Source organism: Rutidosis leptorrhynchoides, chromosome 1 (assembly GCF_046630445.1).
Source record: "Rutidosis leptorrhynchoides isolate AG116_Rl617_1_P2 chromosome 1, CSIRO_AGI_Rlap_v1, whole genome shotgun sequence".
NCBI lineage: Eukaryota > Viridiplantae > Streptophyta > Magnoliopsida > Asterales > Asteraceae > Rutidosis > Rutidosis leptorrhynchoides.
Window position 1 is genome coordinate 248,964,640 of NC_092333.1, and position 17,231 is coordinate 248,981,870.

Genomic DNA, 17,231 nt, shown 5'->3' on the forward strand with positions numbered 1-17,231 from the left:
AGTAAATGAATAATTTCACACTCGGGCCAAATAAAATTACTAGTCTAAATAGAAATGACTTGCAACTAAATGAAAGTAGTTGGACTAGTATGGCTAAATAGCTCATTGGACTAAATTAATTGTTGATGATGTCATAATACTAATATTAATTAATTAAATGTTAAATATAATTTTGTCATGTGTTTAAATGGTATCATAATCATATCTAAAAATCTATTAACTTAACCCAACCCCCATCTCCCATTTGGACCCATTTGATACACGTTACCAAACCAATTTATTTATTTTACTACTAAAAGATGATAGTTGGAAATTGGAATACATACCATGGTTCTATGGTGAATACTTAGATCCTCATTTATCTAGGAACTGTGCTCTTGCTACTTCATCCTTAAACAAAGCATTTTCGCAGGCTTGACTATTTCACATTTCCAAAAAGCATAACTTCAATCTAGTTACTCTAAAGGTAACATGTGCATTTCAATACTTTTCAGTTTTCACTAATTTGCCCAATGAACTAAAAACTTTAAAGCCTTGAGATAAGCAGTCGCATCTTAGACTTTCATTACTCGTTACAGCCAACCAAATTGCAGCTGCATATTGACCCAAACTAAGCATGCTACTCTTTGAACTGCACTCGTTCTTTTAACTCTAAGGCTTACCTATTTAAGCTTCACATTATTACAGTGGCGATTTCAGAATGCGAACTCAATGGGGTCCTGAAATTTTTTCAGTACTAATTATATTTGAATGTTATTTTAGTGGTTGTTTACTTTCAAAAACACTACAAGTTCGGAAAATATATTGGGTCCAGGTAGTTAAATATAGTGGTGTCCTATACGCTTAAAAGAAAAACTATAAATTCGAAAAAGATATTGGGTCCTCCAGTTTAATTTAGTGGTGTCCTATACAATTTACAAGGTATTTTCTACTAATAATTTTTAAACTAACGGTGTCTTGTGACCCCACGGGACACTATATAAACTGGCCACTGCATTATTATCATGAGTTGACAATCTTTTGTGCATAGCTAGCCAAAGATGAAACACGTGCCTTGGATTATACTGAGGAAACCAAATGACGAGACATTGTACTATCTGACAATTGGCCCATTAATTCTTACGAATAAATCTTAATCTCCAAGCCTGTTGAATGCTAAATAGAACTTTTGTACTATAATTAGTATACCAAACTACCTGATCACTTCTTTGCTCATTCAACGTTGGAACTGCAATATTTCTAAGCTTATTAGGGTAGGGGTTGTAACCATTGAAATTACATCAATAATAGTGGCATTCATCTCCCTAAGTAATTTCCCACAATGTTCCCAACTTTTTTTTTTGGGTGGGCTATGTTTATGATGTTAAGACATGCAAACATTGTGTTGTAGCTCATGTGGTAGTGGCTTGCCTCTCTTAACGAGAGGTCAGGAGTTCGAATCCCGTTGGGCGCAACCGCGCAACATTGCACACAAGGTTGCCTCTTTACCCTTGAATTCCACCCAAAGATGCCTTCTGCACATCACGTTGCGGGGCAGTGGGGGAGGGGGTTTTACTGCTCATGCCCTCGGATTGGGCCGGGTTTCCTCATGGATAGCAGTTGGGGGCGGATTATGCAACTGCATGAGATGAACAACGTGTGGGTGGTTTAGTCCCGTGGGTGATCCCGAATTGTTGTCAAAAAAAAAAAAAAAAGATGTTAAGACATGCATCAAATACTTGTAATGAGTTAGTAGCTACCATTGATAACCACCTTACATGTACCATCATTTATGCATCAAATTTTCTCTTACAGATTGCCGTTAGGGCTATTATAGATAAATCTTTTTTCTAAATTGAAAAACACCATCAATTGCAAACGTGGCAATCTTAATTTCAGTATCAAAAACTTCAATGATCGTAATTTGGGCTTCCTCATCAGCTCCAATGATCATAAAAGAATTGAATTCAACAACGTATGTTTCAAAAATGCTCCTGAGACATCCGTATCTTCTATCATATCAGCTCCAATGCAACCTATTCAGCGTCTATCTATCAGCATGTAGACAATACGATGTACAGAAAGCAATAAATTGTGTAACAAAATTGTTGTAAAACAACGATAACAAAACATACTTGATTTAGTTTCTTCAATTTCAACAGAACGTTGGAGTTGGAGCATAACATTATAAAAAACATGATATATCATATTATTTTTAAGATACGTTGACATCATCCATAATAACAGCTTCAATCTTTATTTAACTCATCAAACATTCATAATCCGCATCATTATGCTTAAATCTCCATACAGTTCACTATTCAATGCAGACTCAGCAACATTGCTTCTATCGTAGTACACAATTTTTTGTAGAAAGGAATACTACAATCTTAGATAAATAGGACTAAACTCCAGAAAAACTATCTTCAGATAAAAATAAATAAATAAAGTTTATGTACAAATACCTCTAGCATAATACACATTCCACACACTTACATCAAAAACCACAATGACCAACTTAAAAACAAACCAATATAACCACCATTCAGACATACTAAAACTTATACTCCGTACAACATAACTTTATATTTCGGTTATCCACACAATTCAACACCAAAAATAACTGTTGACTTTAAAGTCAACTCTGCAACTATCTTCTTTGTATAACCTTTGAGATCTGGATCTGGATCTGACCAGACCATAATGGTTTGAAAATACCCCTCATGAAACCTTTTATTATCCATATAATATGGTTAACTGCTAGTACCTCTCAATGCCAACCGTTTTTCTTTCGTAGTTAACTGCTAGTACCTTCATCACAAATAAAGAAATCATCATCTTTTATAACAAAAATAACAAAAGTTTACCAAACCCAAATAAGTAAACATAAATGTTGCAAACATTAATATAACGCTAAATAACTAATAACACAAGCATCAACTTATATGTAACATATCTAATGTCTCATCAACTTCAACTAATCTGCAAAATAATATCCATATTACCTTAGTGGTCGGTTCCGAAAGTCATCTGTCTTTAGCTCCACACTTTGCGATGTTGCAGTACTCTTTATCCTCAATTTGCATAGACACCAACACCACTTAAAATCTCTCACTAATGAAGCAAAAATAACGTTTCCACGTAGGAACTCGCAAAAGAATGTTTCCACGTAGGAACTCACAAATTTGAATAGACCCATAATATCCGATTCGCAATGTTACCGATTGAAACAAACAAACCATACGAACAAACAAACCCTACAAAGTAGGAACAGTTGTTCCATTCCCCATTCTGTAAGAACTTGAGATTACATCACAATGAGTTTGATGACTAACTAGACATAGGTTTTAACAATTTATATACCGTTAAGGAGTTAGTTGTGTGTTCTTAGCATTACATTTACATTTTAGAACGATAACAATATCTTGATCCTCCACTCCTCTATATATCAAGCAAAAGCAATGTTGCAATGTATGATTCGCTAAGCATGGATACCCACCAGTAATCCCTATATCACAGATTTCTTGTGACGCGGGTTCATAAACATAAAATGCATGTTGTTTATCATCGTTATTAATGAACATTTCGATAATAGGTTGGCCGGTTATCCTAAAGTCATGTACCGTTGATAATAGCAATGATTCAAATGGTGACTTAATAACGAATAGCTTTGCAAACGTGTTTGGAACCCCCAGGTCCATCTTCCATACACAATATTCTTGTATCTCGTAAAACTCGGTATCAAGCACAAGAAGAGATGTCCATAACTTATATATAAGCAAGAAATCGTTATGTAAGTATGCCAAATTATCCGGGAGGTCTATCTCTGTAAATTCTTCAGTTATCATATCAAATGACAATATCAAATACTTCGTTTGTAATGTATTACCAGCAAGATTCCTATCACCAGCAAGCCAATAAATAAACTTATCTATACATACTTGCTTCCATGTCACTTCAATTGATTTACGAGGCACATTCATAGACAAACTCCTCCAAGACCCCGAACTTAGATTAAAAAGCTCAACTTGCAAAGGGATGCATTTTTCAGGCTTAAATTGCAAACTTGAAATATAAGTGATTTTGACAAGCTTAGGGTCACTAGTACCAGGACAAACCCCAAAACCAACAACGGTTTCAAATTCATTATTGTTTAATAAATTAGGCACAACAATAGGAACCGTTTTTCTAATAGTGGGATTCCATAGAACAAATTCACTTGGAGTAAACCACAAGAAGAGGACACCTTGAGAGCTACCAATTATATCTGGAAACTTACCTAGTTGTAGTCTGACATGTGATGGAACAATCAGGGGGATCTTATTTTGGGGAAAATTATCATCATCATCCACAATCGAAACATATTTTTCATGCTCTGAATCAAAGGACCTTACAAGTACATGATGCTGCAGCGGAGCGTTGCTGAAGTGGTAATTAGCGATAAAATCAGAGCTATCGATTAGTGACTTCCATGATTTTGAAACTGATCTGAATTGAATCAATGCTCTGATAGGTAGCTTTTTGATGATTGTTATTTGAATTTCGAAAGGTAAGTAATCAGACATTATTATGATGAATTTGTGATTGATTTTGGGGAAAGTAATAAGGGTTGCAATTTTAGGGATTTTATTTAGACGGTGAAATAGGAGAAAACTAGTACTGGTAGTGAAGAACTGGGCCCACTGGGTTTAATTTCATATCTGTGATGGATCTACAGGCCCACAATTGACTTGTATAAAAAAAATACGTTAACCAAAACTATTTTTTTTCAAACTTATTATAACAATCAATCAAAAAAAGATGTCACAAATCGAAAATAATATTTTGCGCATTTTTTATTTTTTAGGCAAGACATTTATATATAAAAACTAGCTAGAAGCTAGACAAAACACGAACACAGACCAAGAAAAGCGACCTAACAACAGCATAACAACCTACATGGCATTAATTCAACACCAACAACACACACAACAATTAGCCAGAGACAATAATACATGAAACTACGATGACAAAACCAACAAAATAACATATCGAGCTACGAAAAAGATGAAACCTACAAGTCTACAATCGAGTCTTCAAAGCCAAATAAAACCTATGAGCCACGAAACCTCACAACGGCATTGTCAGCATCTTCCAAACTCCGATGACCCCTTTTAAGTATAGCCTGCTCGAACCATCTACATTGATCACATTCCGTTTTTTTTTTCTCTTCCTTTTTTTTAAGTATAGCCTGCTCGAACCATCTACATTGATCACATTCCTTTTTTTTTTTTCTCTTCCTTTTTTTTTATCCATAATGTAATTAAAAAGGTGGTATTTAAATATTAATATACTTTTTCTTTTAAGACGAAAATTAATGGATCTAGGCTTCGACAACTCTGCCACTTTTGAAGCGTTCATAGTAAGCTCACAAAAAATATTCGCTTTCTCCTTTTTCAAGCCTAGATCCCTTGATGGCCCACCTGTTACATTTGAATCAACCGAATCAACACTCAAATACTCCATCCATATTTCCTATTTCAGGCCCATGAATAAATTATCCACACTCATTAAAAGTCCCACTTTTATTAAGGGGTTCACTCATATCATCAACATAATCTTTCTCGAGCCCAACCCTAACACCACTCGTAGCGGTGAGGGGCATGGGTTGGTGGGGTGAGTTGCTTTTTGCACTATTTTGATGAGTAGGATGAGTGGGTTTTTTGTGTGGAATATTGGTGGTGTGGGTTTGGTGTGGGTTAGTAGTGTTGTGATGATGTGTTAGAATATAATTGGTAAAGTAGTTAAAAATGGATAAAAATTATATTTTTAAAATAATATAAAACCATTAAATATACTCCAACGCTGGTTGCTTGTTCCGTGAGATTCCCACTGCCGCCCCAATTTAACCCCCAACCGCCGCCTCGCTACGGCCTGCTGGGGCGTGGGTTTGCTGCCAACTAGGAACCCATGGGCTTGGGTTTTTACCGATACAAGTCGTCTAAAGCCCATGTTCCCTATACCTCCCTGGCTCCATGATGTGCGTAGAGGTGTATACGAAATAGTTATATTTTTATTGCGAAATACTATTAAATACGATACAATTTTACACAAGTTATTTATTTATTTACAGATGGGATATACCTAAACCTTGCTACAACACTATAGGTAGTGTACCTAATCGTAGAGTAGTATAGTTTTTAGTAAGTCCGGTTCGTTCCACAGGGAGACGACTTATTTTACACTATATTTTTAAACAATTATATTTGTACAAAATATATATAATTATATATAATAATATATAAAGGGGGGGTTTTACCGTTTAATGACCGGTTTGTCGATTTCAAAACTTTAGTCGCAGTTAAAACCTAATGTAAAATATATTAAAAATAAGACTTAATTTAAAGCGTAAAGTAAATAACGATAATGAAATTGCGAATAAATAAAAGTGCGATAAAATAAAATTGCGATAATTAAAGAGTACGATAATTAAAAGTGCAATTAAATACAATGACAATAAATAAAAGTGCGATAATTAGAAGTGCAATTAAATATGAAAATAAAGGAATTATGCTTATTTAAACTTCCGTAATCATGATGTTTGATGTGTTGATTTTAGTTTTATGCCCATGGGTTAATTGTCCTTTGTCCTGGATTATTTAATATGTCCGTCTGATTTTTGTTCATAACAGTCCATCAGTCATAAATATAAAATGCGAGTGTCATCGTCAAATTATCCTTATATCCAAAGTCAAATATTCCAACTAATTGGGGACTTAAACTGTAACAAGGTTTTAATACTTTGTTTAATAATTACACCAGGTTATCGACTGTGTGTAAGCCAATGTTTTAATACTTTGTTATCAATTATGCCAAGTGTCCTTGTACATAATTTCACCCCTGTTTTAATAATTCCATAGACTATTAATCCATTCCCGTGTCCGGTTAAATGAACGATTATTCGTACATATAAATATCTCGCCCATCGTGTCCGATCGAGTGTATATGGTTATTTATAGGTACGTCCAATTGTAAACATTTATATTAAAATTAACAAACTATCATTTAGTTAAACAAATATAAAGCCCATTAATAGCCCATAGTCTAATTTCTACAAGTGTTGTTCTTTTATCCAAACCCCAATTATGAAACAAAGCCCAATTACCCAATTTTAATATTTTTAGCCCAACATCATGATTACTTTGTTTTAAATAAGCATAATAATAACTTAGCTACGAGACATTAATTTAAAAAGGAGAACATAGCTTACATTGATTATTTATCGCGTAGTGTTACACGGACAGAGCTTCGACTTTAAAACCCGTAAAATAACCTTTGCATAACCCAAAACTAATCTAATATAAAACTACACTATACTATTTATATATAATATATATATATATATATATATTATATATTACAGAGGGATATTGATATATATATATATATATATTTTTTTTTCTGGTCAAAACTCGTTGCCTTTTATAGATGTGGTCTGATCCTGAGGCTCATGCGATCGCATGAGTTCTCAGTGTTAATCTCATGTGATCGCATGGCCAGCCTGGCCATGCCCAATTGCTTTGTTTGCTAGATTGTTGACGTTATATTTAATTAAATATATAATAAATAAATAATTTATATAATTATTTAAATATTATATTATATTCTTGTGGATAATAGACTCGTAATTTTTGGTCCGTTGCGTCGGGCGTTGATAGTTGGCTCAGGTCCCGGTTCCGAATTTTCGAACGTCCTTTCGTATAATTTAATATCTTGTACTTTGCGTTCCGAAACTTGTACTCTTGTCATTTTTAGACGTTTCTCATCAATAAATTGAACCACTTGGATTGTATCTTGTACATTTGAGCTTTTTGGTCATTTGCGTCTTCAAATCGTCGTTTTCGCCTTTTTTCTTCGCACTTATTTAATATAAACGATTACAACTTAAAATAGGACAATTACAACTAAATAATTTACATATTGGGAGGATATTGCTACTAAATATATGTTCATTTGGAGCACTATCAAATATCCCCACACTTGAACATTGCTTGTCCTCAAGCAATACAGAACTTGAAATTAAATCACACGAATCACTTCTTTATTCTTCACACTTTATACATTAGTGATTTTGATACGACAGTATAAACAATGATAGTAACGATGTGGTTTACAGTCCCACATGACTATAAAAATTTAGATCCTTAAGGAAATTGGATCTTTATGAAAACATTTGATCTTTTGAAAATTCATTCTAGCTTTTACCCTAGATAAGTTTTCCGGAATAACCCTTCACCGGTGTATGCAAAATGTTTTTGTGAGTTTGGTGGGTTTCAGATTTGAAAATTTTAGCTCAAAACTTATGGTTTTGTGTCACCCACTTGCTAACCTTGTATTAGGAAAGCAACACGTCCAGTATACTTGCTCCGTATATTACCTTTCGGTAAACTACCGTCCGGTTGTAAAGGAAAGCGTTGAACAAGCAACTGTTAGGGCAATGTCCCCTGACATGCTTTTAATTATGGTCTATAACGTGTCGGATGCAATTACTATCCTTTGTAGGAGCAATAGTAAAGATCACCCTATAATTTTTTTCGGTCTGGCACAAGGTTCTGTCTTCGACCATGCTATACAACCACCGTTCTTACGGTTGACACCCGAATTGGTTCAGGTGACCTAATGAATTCCAGGTGAATTCCTAGGATTTTACGTTCAATGGTAATGAACGCATTGAAAATGGATTTTCAGAAAACAAATCGGTTTTAATTTGATCAAAATATTTTCTCGTTCAAGCTCGAGTTTAGATATCATCGAATTCTATGAGTTTGTAATTCTCAATCTTTAAAGTCAATCTCAAGGATTGAGTAATATCAGTCTTAAAAGCTGATTTTTAATCTTTAAGGAGATTATCCTTTCTGGGGGTCTGATTCATTAGTCTTATCAAGCTAATTTGCACGGCGCCCTCCTCATTTTACGAGACAGATCCTCTCATGGTTAGGATAAGTCTGACCACTTGGCGACCCTGTTTGATGCTGAGGTCCGTGGATTTCCTGCTGATTTTAGAGATGACTTTTCTAGATTTTTCGTCAACCTACAGCTGGTCTGGACGACAACTTCTTGACCTAAATCAAGAAGCGCATGTCTTTTTCGGAAGACTTTACTTCCTTTTAATGATGGAATTGATTCATCGTGTAGATCCATCTTTTCTTTTATCTTTATTATAATATTGCGGGTAAAACAGTCAATTTAGTCCAAAATAGAATTACCTGCAATAACTTTACAGAAACATGTGATAGATAGTTTTTAATTGAATAACTTGGTGCATTCTCCCCACACTTGGCTTTTTCTTTGCCTTTTTATTCTCCTTTATTCCATTTTAAATGAATTCAATCGTTTTAGGGTGTTTCTCAATTTATGTCCTTTCCGAGGTAACGATAATTTCGGTATTAACACCTAATTTTCATCGTTCATAAATATGTATAAACATGATTTTGAATTCATTTAGTTGAAAATTTTTAAAATTTTCATAAAATTTAGAAAATAAGCCAAGTATAAACCCGAGAGAATTTATAACCCTTCCCCACACTTGAGATCATGCAATGCCCTCATTTGCATGAAATCAGACTATAATTATAAATTTACGAGGGTGATAAGTGTAGAAAAGTGATTAAAAATACCCAGTTTATAATTACAAAGCTCGTCGAATGATAGATGGCGCGCCTCATCTTTCATTCCTTCTTGTTTTATCACACATGTTTTTCTTCAAAAATGGTTGCTTTTCTGAACTGTTTGCTAATCATTAAAAATGCGTCTTTTACCCTAATTTATTATGCATGTTTATTAACGAGTTATGCACTAACCCGAACCCCGAATTTAACGTTAAGTGGGGTTAGACTTCCCCATACTTAGCTGATATAACGACCCTCATTTTTTTTCTTTCCATCTATATAATGCCCGAACAAAAGATTTAAGTAAAATGAATAAACTCTAAGTATTAATAAAAAGTCGTTATATAACATACGAAATTAACGAATGTTAAACGAATAATAAATTTTATTCAACAACGTACGCGTAAGAATTTTTATAAAAAAAATTATGTCACAACATGATTTCATATAAAATACTTATATAATTTATTTTTGTTAATATATTATACAATTAACTATATAATAAATACAAGTATATATTAATGTAGTAACATATATAAAACTAATAAAATTATAAAGTAATAATTTAAAAAAAAAACCACATTTAGTATTTATAATTCCATAAATACCGAATATATATTTATATTTATCAAAATTCATATTTAATAATTAAATAAAATAGAAATTAAGTTAGTTAACATTTTTAGAACTATGAAATATATATATTCAGTTTTTTTAAAAAAAAAAATTATATAAACACCCATCATGGGCTTCGGCCGATTGTAAAAAAAAAAGTATTTTTTATATATAAACTAGATCTAGATCCACTTTTATTTATTTTATTCCTACTTTTAATTTTACTTCTATTTATTTATATTTTGAAATGATGGCATGACTGGCCATAAATACTTTTAATTTTTTTTAAGACACTGGTTATTTTTTATATAAACTTTTGTATTTTTTATTTTCTCTTTACTAAAAATTTTAACTATAAATACCATAGCCTAGTTCACAAATTTTGTACACCAAAAACTTGAAGAATTCTCTCTCAAATCTCTGGAAATTTTTTTGTAAGTTCTCTATATTTTTTTATAATTTTATTTCAGTTTTTATTATGTTTTTATGTTAGCCGATTGTTAAATACAAATTAAATTCAAGTTAATTATAAATAAATAAAATAAATACATGATAATTAGTATAAAGTATCATAATGGTTATAAAAATTATTTTTATAATTTATATATTTTCATAAATTATATTAATTTATATTTAAAAACGAATTATTAAATTATCGGTAAATACATATAAATGCATAATAAATATTAAACGAATTTATGTAACTGATCTAATAATTTTCGAGTGTCACACATGATATAAAAACATTTCTGGAACTGAATGTTTGGTTTATTTATCATTTTATATATTTATTTTCTATTTATCATTGTTTCGGTAATTATATGTAAATACATATAAATAGAGATAAAAGGTTTTTAAATAATGAGAACTATATGTACTGAAGGAAAACAGTTGGAAAACAATTAAAAATGATGTAAAAATTATTTTTAGAATTATTAACTATTTATTTATATTTAATTCCGATTATATACATAAAACAAAACAAAATTTGAAATAAATAGTTAAGTCAGTAATATAAGTATACAAATAACTTTCCTGAGATTGTAATACTTGAACAAACAAGTGAAAATTATAAAAGTTGAATTTCAAAGTTGAATTATATTTTTTTATTATTTAATATTGGAAATAATGCAAATTTTGAATTAAATATTTAAATCTATAACATATATATATAAATAATTTTATTGAGTTTAGTACACTTATGGAAGGTCACGAAAAATATAAAATATTTTATTTGAGTTAAATTGGTATTTTATACATAATTAACTATGAATTATTGTAAACCGAGAGCAAAATTTGAAATAAATATTTAAACATCATAACAATGAATTATAAAATTTTCCTATGTTTATATTGATCAGTAGATCCTAAGAAAAATATTAGATGTGATTTAAAACATGTTTATCTATTTAATTTTATTTAGCTATTAAAACAATAATAGCAAATAATAATTAATGCATAAAAACTAGTATTAATGTATAGAAAATTTTTATAAAGTTTTAAATATGTTACCTTCTAATAAGAAGTCAATAAAATATTAGTGAGCATTATTAGACAATTATTAATGCTTATATTGATCTAAAACTTAAATTTAAACTATATATATATATATATATATATATATATATATATATGTATCCTTACATGTATAATAAATATAAGATATAAATTAAAATACTAAACCCTAAACCTTTAATACTACCTTTAATTACTACTACACTAATTTAACCTACTTATCTAATACTACTATTATTACTTATAAGTATAACTTAAACTTTAAACTTAAAACGTATTGGAAGGGTATATTAGACGGGTATAGATCTTGATCTTTCTCGGAGGAGTGGACGCTCGAAAGTCTAGGCGGAGAGTTTGGGCTTCCGATTTAAAGGGTCCTGTGGCTCAGAACCCTATGACCTGAAAAGGCCATTCGAATTGAAAGTGTTAGATTGGAAGTTCGTCTAATATGAAAAGCCTTTCCAAAACGAGAAACCTTCTTTAATAAGAAACTTACTAAACATGGAAACTTAGTAAAGGAAACTACACTTAAACATTCATAAATTTATCTTAACAAAGGGCAAAACATCTAAACTATTCTCAACTTATTCTTAGGTTGACTTCTCAGTGCTTCGATCATCCATACTTTCTCTTTAAGGAATACTTTCACTCACCGAATTACTAAGGTGACTTTCATAGCCCCACTCTTATTGCTATAGCACTTTTTATACTTACTGGGGTGAGACACATGCTGCTTTTATACTTTAAACAACTTAGACACAAGTACAAACTTAAACTGTGCTATGACTAGCTTATGCTACTAAGACCCCACAGTGATATTTTTTAATTGCTTTCAGGATAAGGCATTCTTAATTATTGGGGGTAGGCCTATCGGGAGTAACGTCCCCGATACATTTGACCGCGATGTCTTTGTATTACTTAATAATGATTTAAACATGGTGATAAGGTACTGTCAACTTATCATCGGGGCAACAAAACAAACGTTTAGTCTAAAATATCACGAATCAGTACTACTTTTGGATCTGCGTGATCTACTTTTATAACAAATCTTGTGGTCTAAGAACAAACGGTCAATCATATTTGTTAAACCTATGAATTTCACTCAACCTTTTTGGTTGACACTTTTAGCATGTTTGTCTCAGGTACTGAATGATCAGGACCTCTATATCTACTGCTTATGTGATGACTTACTTGGCTAGGATCAAGACTTATCGCATATTTACTTTTCTGCATTTGAACAATTTATAATTCTTGTAACGAAATTATTAATCCTTCCGCTGCAAATTTGGTTTTATTCATATAGTATTTGTTATCATTTTATAATATGTTGGTATGTATTATGATATTGAATCACATTTCGCCCAGGCCCTAACTGGGGGTGTGACAGATTGGTATCAGAGCATAACCAGGCTGTTATAGAGAACCAGGATTGCATTTTATGTGTGCCTTACTTGTTAGCTAGGGTACCTTAGCGATCTAGGAAACTATAACCTTTCCTGCCTTAGACTTTAAAACACTTAGGATTACCTTAGAACGTTAAAGCAAAGAGTTCAACCCTACCTCTCATTCTTTACAATCCTAGCTTAAAAATCTAATCAAAATCTCTATCTTAATGTTAGGATGTCAAGCTATCATCAAATAAACAAAATGACTCTTTTCAAACCTGCTGAGGAAGATACTAAAGGATCGTCTACCGAAAAATCAGTTCGAAGCCCACTTTATAGTCCTCCTTCACCACCAATGAACTATAGCCCAAACACTCGTTACAACTCGCGTGGGTCTCCCGAATATTTTCCAACCCCGAGAAATGAAAGCAAAGGAAAACATCCTACCAATTCTGCTGACTCTGACTCTCTTCAACCGATGAATACTCCCGAATGGAATGCTCATCAACCGATGAATACTGTAACCCACCCACTTTTAGTGGAAAAGAAGAAGCCGTAGAACTGGTGCGATGGTTTGAAAAGCTAGAATCAATTTTCCGTATCTGTAACTGCGGAGATAATGATCGAGTGAAGTTTTCCACAAGTTCACTCACTGGCAATGCTATGACATGGTGGACTGCTCATGCCAAATCTGTAGGAATAGATAACGCTAATGCTACTCCATGGGATGAACTCAAAGGCATGATGATCATTAAGTTTTGCCCAAGAAGTCAAGTCCAAAAGTTCGAAGCTGAGTACTGGGAACTCAGAGTTAAAGGAACCGATAACGAAAGCTATACCAATCGTTTTTTGGAGCTTTCTACCTTATGTCCCAAAATGTTCCCAACTGAAGCCCACATGATAGAGCGGTATATCGAGGGTCTACCCGAGGATGTTCAAGGGAATGTGATTTCTGCCGAGAAGGTTACTGTGGATGCTGTGATCCACATGGCACAGAGTTTAATGATGGCTAAACGTAGGAGAGTTTTGGCTAATAAACAAGTCGAAGTTAAAAACGGTGACAATAAGAGGAAATTTGAACCATCTCAGGATTCAGCTCAAAATGTTAACAAGAAACCGGCGAATGGTACGAGACCCGGTTATCAGGGTACTAGTCCGTTTTGTTCTAAATGTGAAAGGCATCATCCGGGAAAGTGCACTGCTGTGTGTACGATATGTAAGAAGATAGGCCATGCTGCAAAGACTTGTAGAACCCTACCTCAGAATAGAGCCATTGTTCCGGCTAGAGCTCCTCCAATATGCTATACTTGTGGTGAAAAGGGGCATATTAGCCTGAATTGTCTAAAGAAGAAAGATACTCAAGCTACTGGAGCAAATGCTACTGCCAAAGGTCGTGCTTTTGTGATTACTGCTGCAGAAGCCAGTGATGAGGATGAGGTCATTACCGGTACGTACCTCATCAATAATTGTTATGCCACTATTTTATTTGATACGGGAGCCGATAAGAGTTATGTGTCAAATGAGTTTTGCACCCTTTTTACTGAAAAGCCCCAAACCCTACAAACCAGACGATTAGTAGAAGTGGCTAATGGGAAGTTAATGAAAGTTGATAAAATATATAAAAACTGCAACCTAATTCTAGCCGATAAGGAATTCAAGATAGACCTTTTACCGGTCGAGCTAGGTAGTTTCGATGTAGTGGTTGGAATGGATTGGTTAGGTCCATTGAGAGCAGCCATCATGTGTTTCGATAAGACCGTTCAAATTCCGTTAGGAAGTGGAGAAACTCTTATTATCCAAGGCAAACGGAGTTGTTCCAATCTTAATATCATATCATGTCTTAAAGCCCGTAAGTACCTTGTGAAAGGTTACTCCGCCATACTAGCTCACGTTAAAATGATCGAATTCAAAGAAACGCGTATTGAAAATGTCCTGGTTGTTAAAGATTTTCCTGATGTGTTTCCCGAAGATCTCCCTGGTCTTCCACCTCCTCGTCAAGTTGAGTTTCAAATCGATTTATCTCCAGGTGCTGCACCCATTGCTAAAGCACCGTATCGTTTAGCACCTTCCGAAATGAAGGAACTTTCTAACCAACTCCAAGAACTTTTGGATCTAGGTTTTATTCGTCCAAGTTCGTCCCCGTGGGGAGCTCCTGTCTTATTTGTCAAAAAGAAGGATGGTACATTGAGAATGTGTATTGATTACCGAGAGCTCAACAAGCTTACCATAAAGAATCGTTACCCGTTACCTCGCATTGATGATCTATTCGACCAACTTCAAGGGTCAAGCGTTTATTCTAAGATTGATTTAAGATCCGGTTATCACCAGCTCAGAGTCAAGGAATCCGACATTCCTAAGACTGCATTCCGCACCCGATACGGACATTACGAATTCTGTGTTATGCCTTTCAGTTTAACCAATGCTCCAACCGTATTTATGGATCTTATGAACCGTGTTTGCAAGCCTTACCTTGATAAATTCGTTATTGTTTTCGTCGACGACATCTTGATCTATTCTAAAAGTGAGAAAGAACATGAGCAATATTTACGATTGATTCTTGAACTCTTAAGAAAAGAACAACTCTACGCAAAATTTTCTAAGTGTGAGTTTTGGCTTAGACCCATACAATTCCTTGGACATGTTGTAGATAGTAATGGAATACATGTCGATCCCGCTAAAATCACCGCCGTTCAGAATTGGGAAGTGCCAAAGACTGCGAAGCATATTCGCCAATTTTTGGGACTTGCCGGTTACTACCGAAAATTTATTAAAGATTTTTCTCTTCTTGCAAAGCCTCTCACCAAGTTAACTCATAAAGGGAAGAAATTTGAGTGGTCTGAAGAACAGGAATCTGCTTTCAAGATTTTGAAAGAGAAATTGACCACAGCCCCGATTCTATCTTTACCCAAAGGTTCAGATGAATTTGTTGTTTACTGCGATGCTTCGAAGCAAGGCTTTGGTTGTGTTTTAATGCAACGAGAAAAGGTTATCGCCTATGCATCTAGGCAGTTGAAGAAACATGAAGTAAACTATACCACACATGACCTTGAGTTAGGTGCTATGGTATTTGCATTAAAGATATGGAGACATTATCTGTATGGTACTCACTTTACGGTGTACACTGACCATAAAAGTCTTCGACACATCTTTGATCAAAAACAGCTGAATATGAGGCAAAGCCGATGGCTCGAGACATTGAACGATTATCATTGTGAGCTGAAATATCATCCTGGCAAGGCGAATGTAGTTGCCGATGCCCTTAGCCGAAAAGACGATGTTAAACGTGTTCGTGCTTTAAACCTAAAAATCAAATCGAATCTTATTTCACGAATCTGTGAAGCTCAATTGGAAGCTATTAAACCGACACTTATCGAAGGTGAAGGACCTATAAATTTCGAAAACCAACTGCAAGTTAAGTCCAATGGTACAAGATACTTTGGTAATCGAATTTGGGTTCCTCGTTATGGTAATCTCCGTGAACTAGTCTTGGATGAAGCACATAAGACTAGGTATTCTATTCATCCCGGTTCTAGTAAAATGTATCAGGATATGAAAGAGTTCTACTGGTGGCCCAACATGAAAGGCGACATTGCTACTTATGTGAGTAAGTGTCTTACTTGTTCGAAAGTCAAAGCCGAGCACCAAAAGCCTTCTGGTCTTCTAACTCAACCCGATATTCCACAGTGGAAGTGGGATGGTATAGCTATGGACTTTATCAGAAAATTTCCTAAGACTGCAAATGGCAATGATACGATTTGGGTCATAGTTGATCGTCTCACTAAGTCTGCACATTTCATACCAATCAAAGAGACTGACAGAATGGAAAAATTAGCTCGACTCTATGTTAAAGAGATTGTTACTTGTCACGGTGTCCCTACTTCTATTATCTCGGATCGCGATAGTCGATTTACTTCCAATTTCTGGAAATCCTTGCAAGCGTCTCTTGGAACTCGACTTGACATGAGTACAGCTTATCATCCGCAAACGGACGGTCAAAGTGAATGAACTATCCAAACTTTGGAGGATATGCTACGAGCATGTGTTATCGATTTCGGTAAAGGGTGGGATAAACACCTACCTTTAGTCGAGT

General features: G+C 33.8%; 1 protein-coding gene across 1 annotated transcript; it reads right to left on the reverse strand.

Moving 5' to 3' along the window:
* Positions 1-2,389: 2,389 nt before the first annotated feature.
* LOC139868952 (putative F-box protein At3g51171) lies at positions 2,390-4,563 on the reverse strand. Its single transcript, XM_071857289.1, has 2 exons — positions 2,985-4,563; positions 2,390-2,790 (listed from the first exon to the last, which is right to left on the reverse strand). Exon 1 carries the CDS (start codon positions 4,542-4,544, stop codon positions 3,345-3,347), a length of 1,200 nt encoding a protein of 399 aa, XP_071713390.1. The 5' UTR covers positions 4,545-4,563; the 3' UTR covers positions 2,390-2,790; positions 2,985-3,344.
* Between the last annotated feature and the right edge of the window lie 12,668 nt (positions 4,564-17,231).

What these genes read in the sequence shown, in the direction of transcription:
- LOC139868952 (XM_071857289.1), bottom strand. Translation starts at nt 4,544, where the DNA reads ATGTCTGATTACTTACCTTTCGAAATTCAAATAACAATCATCAAAAAG.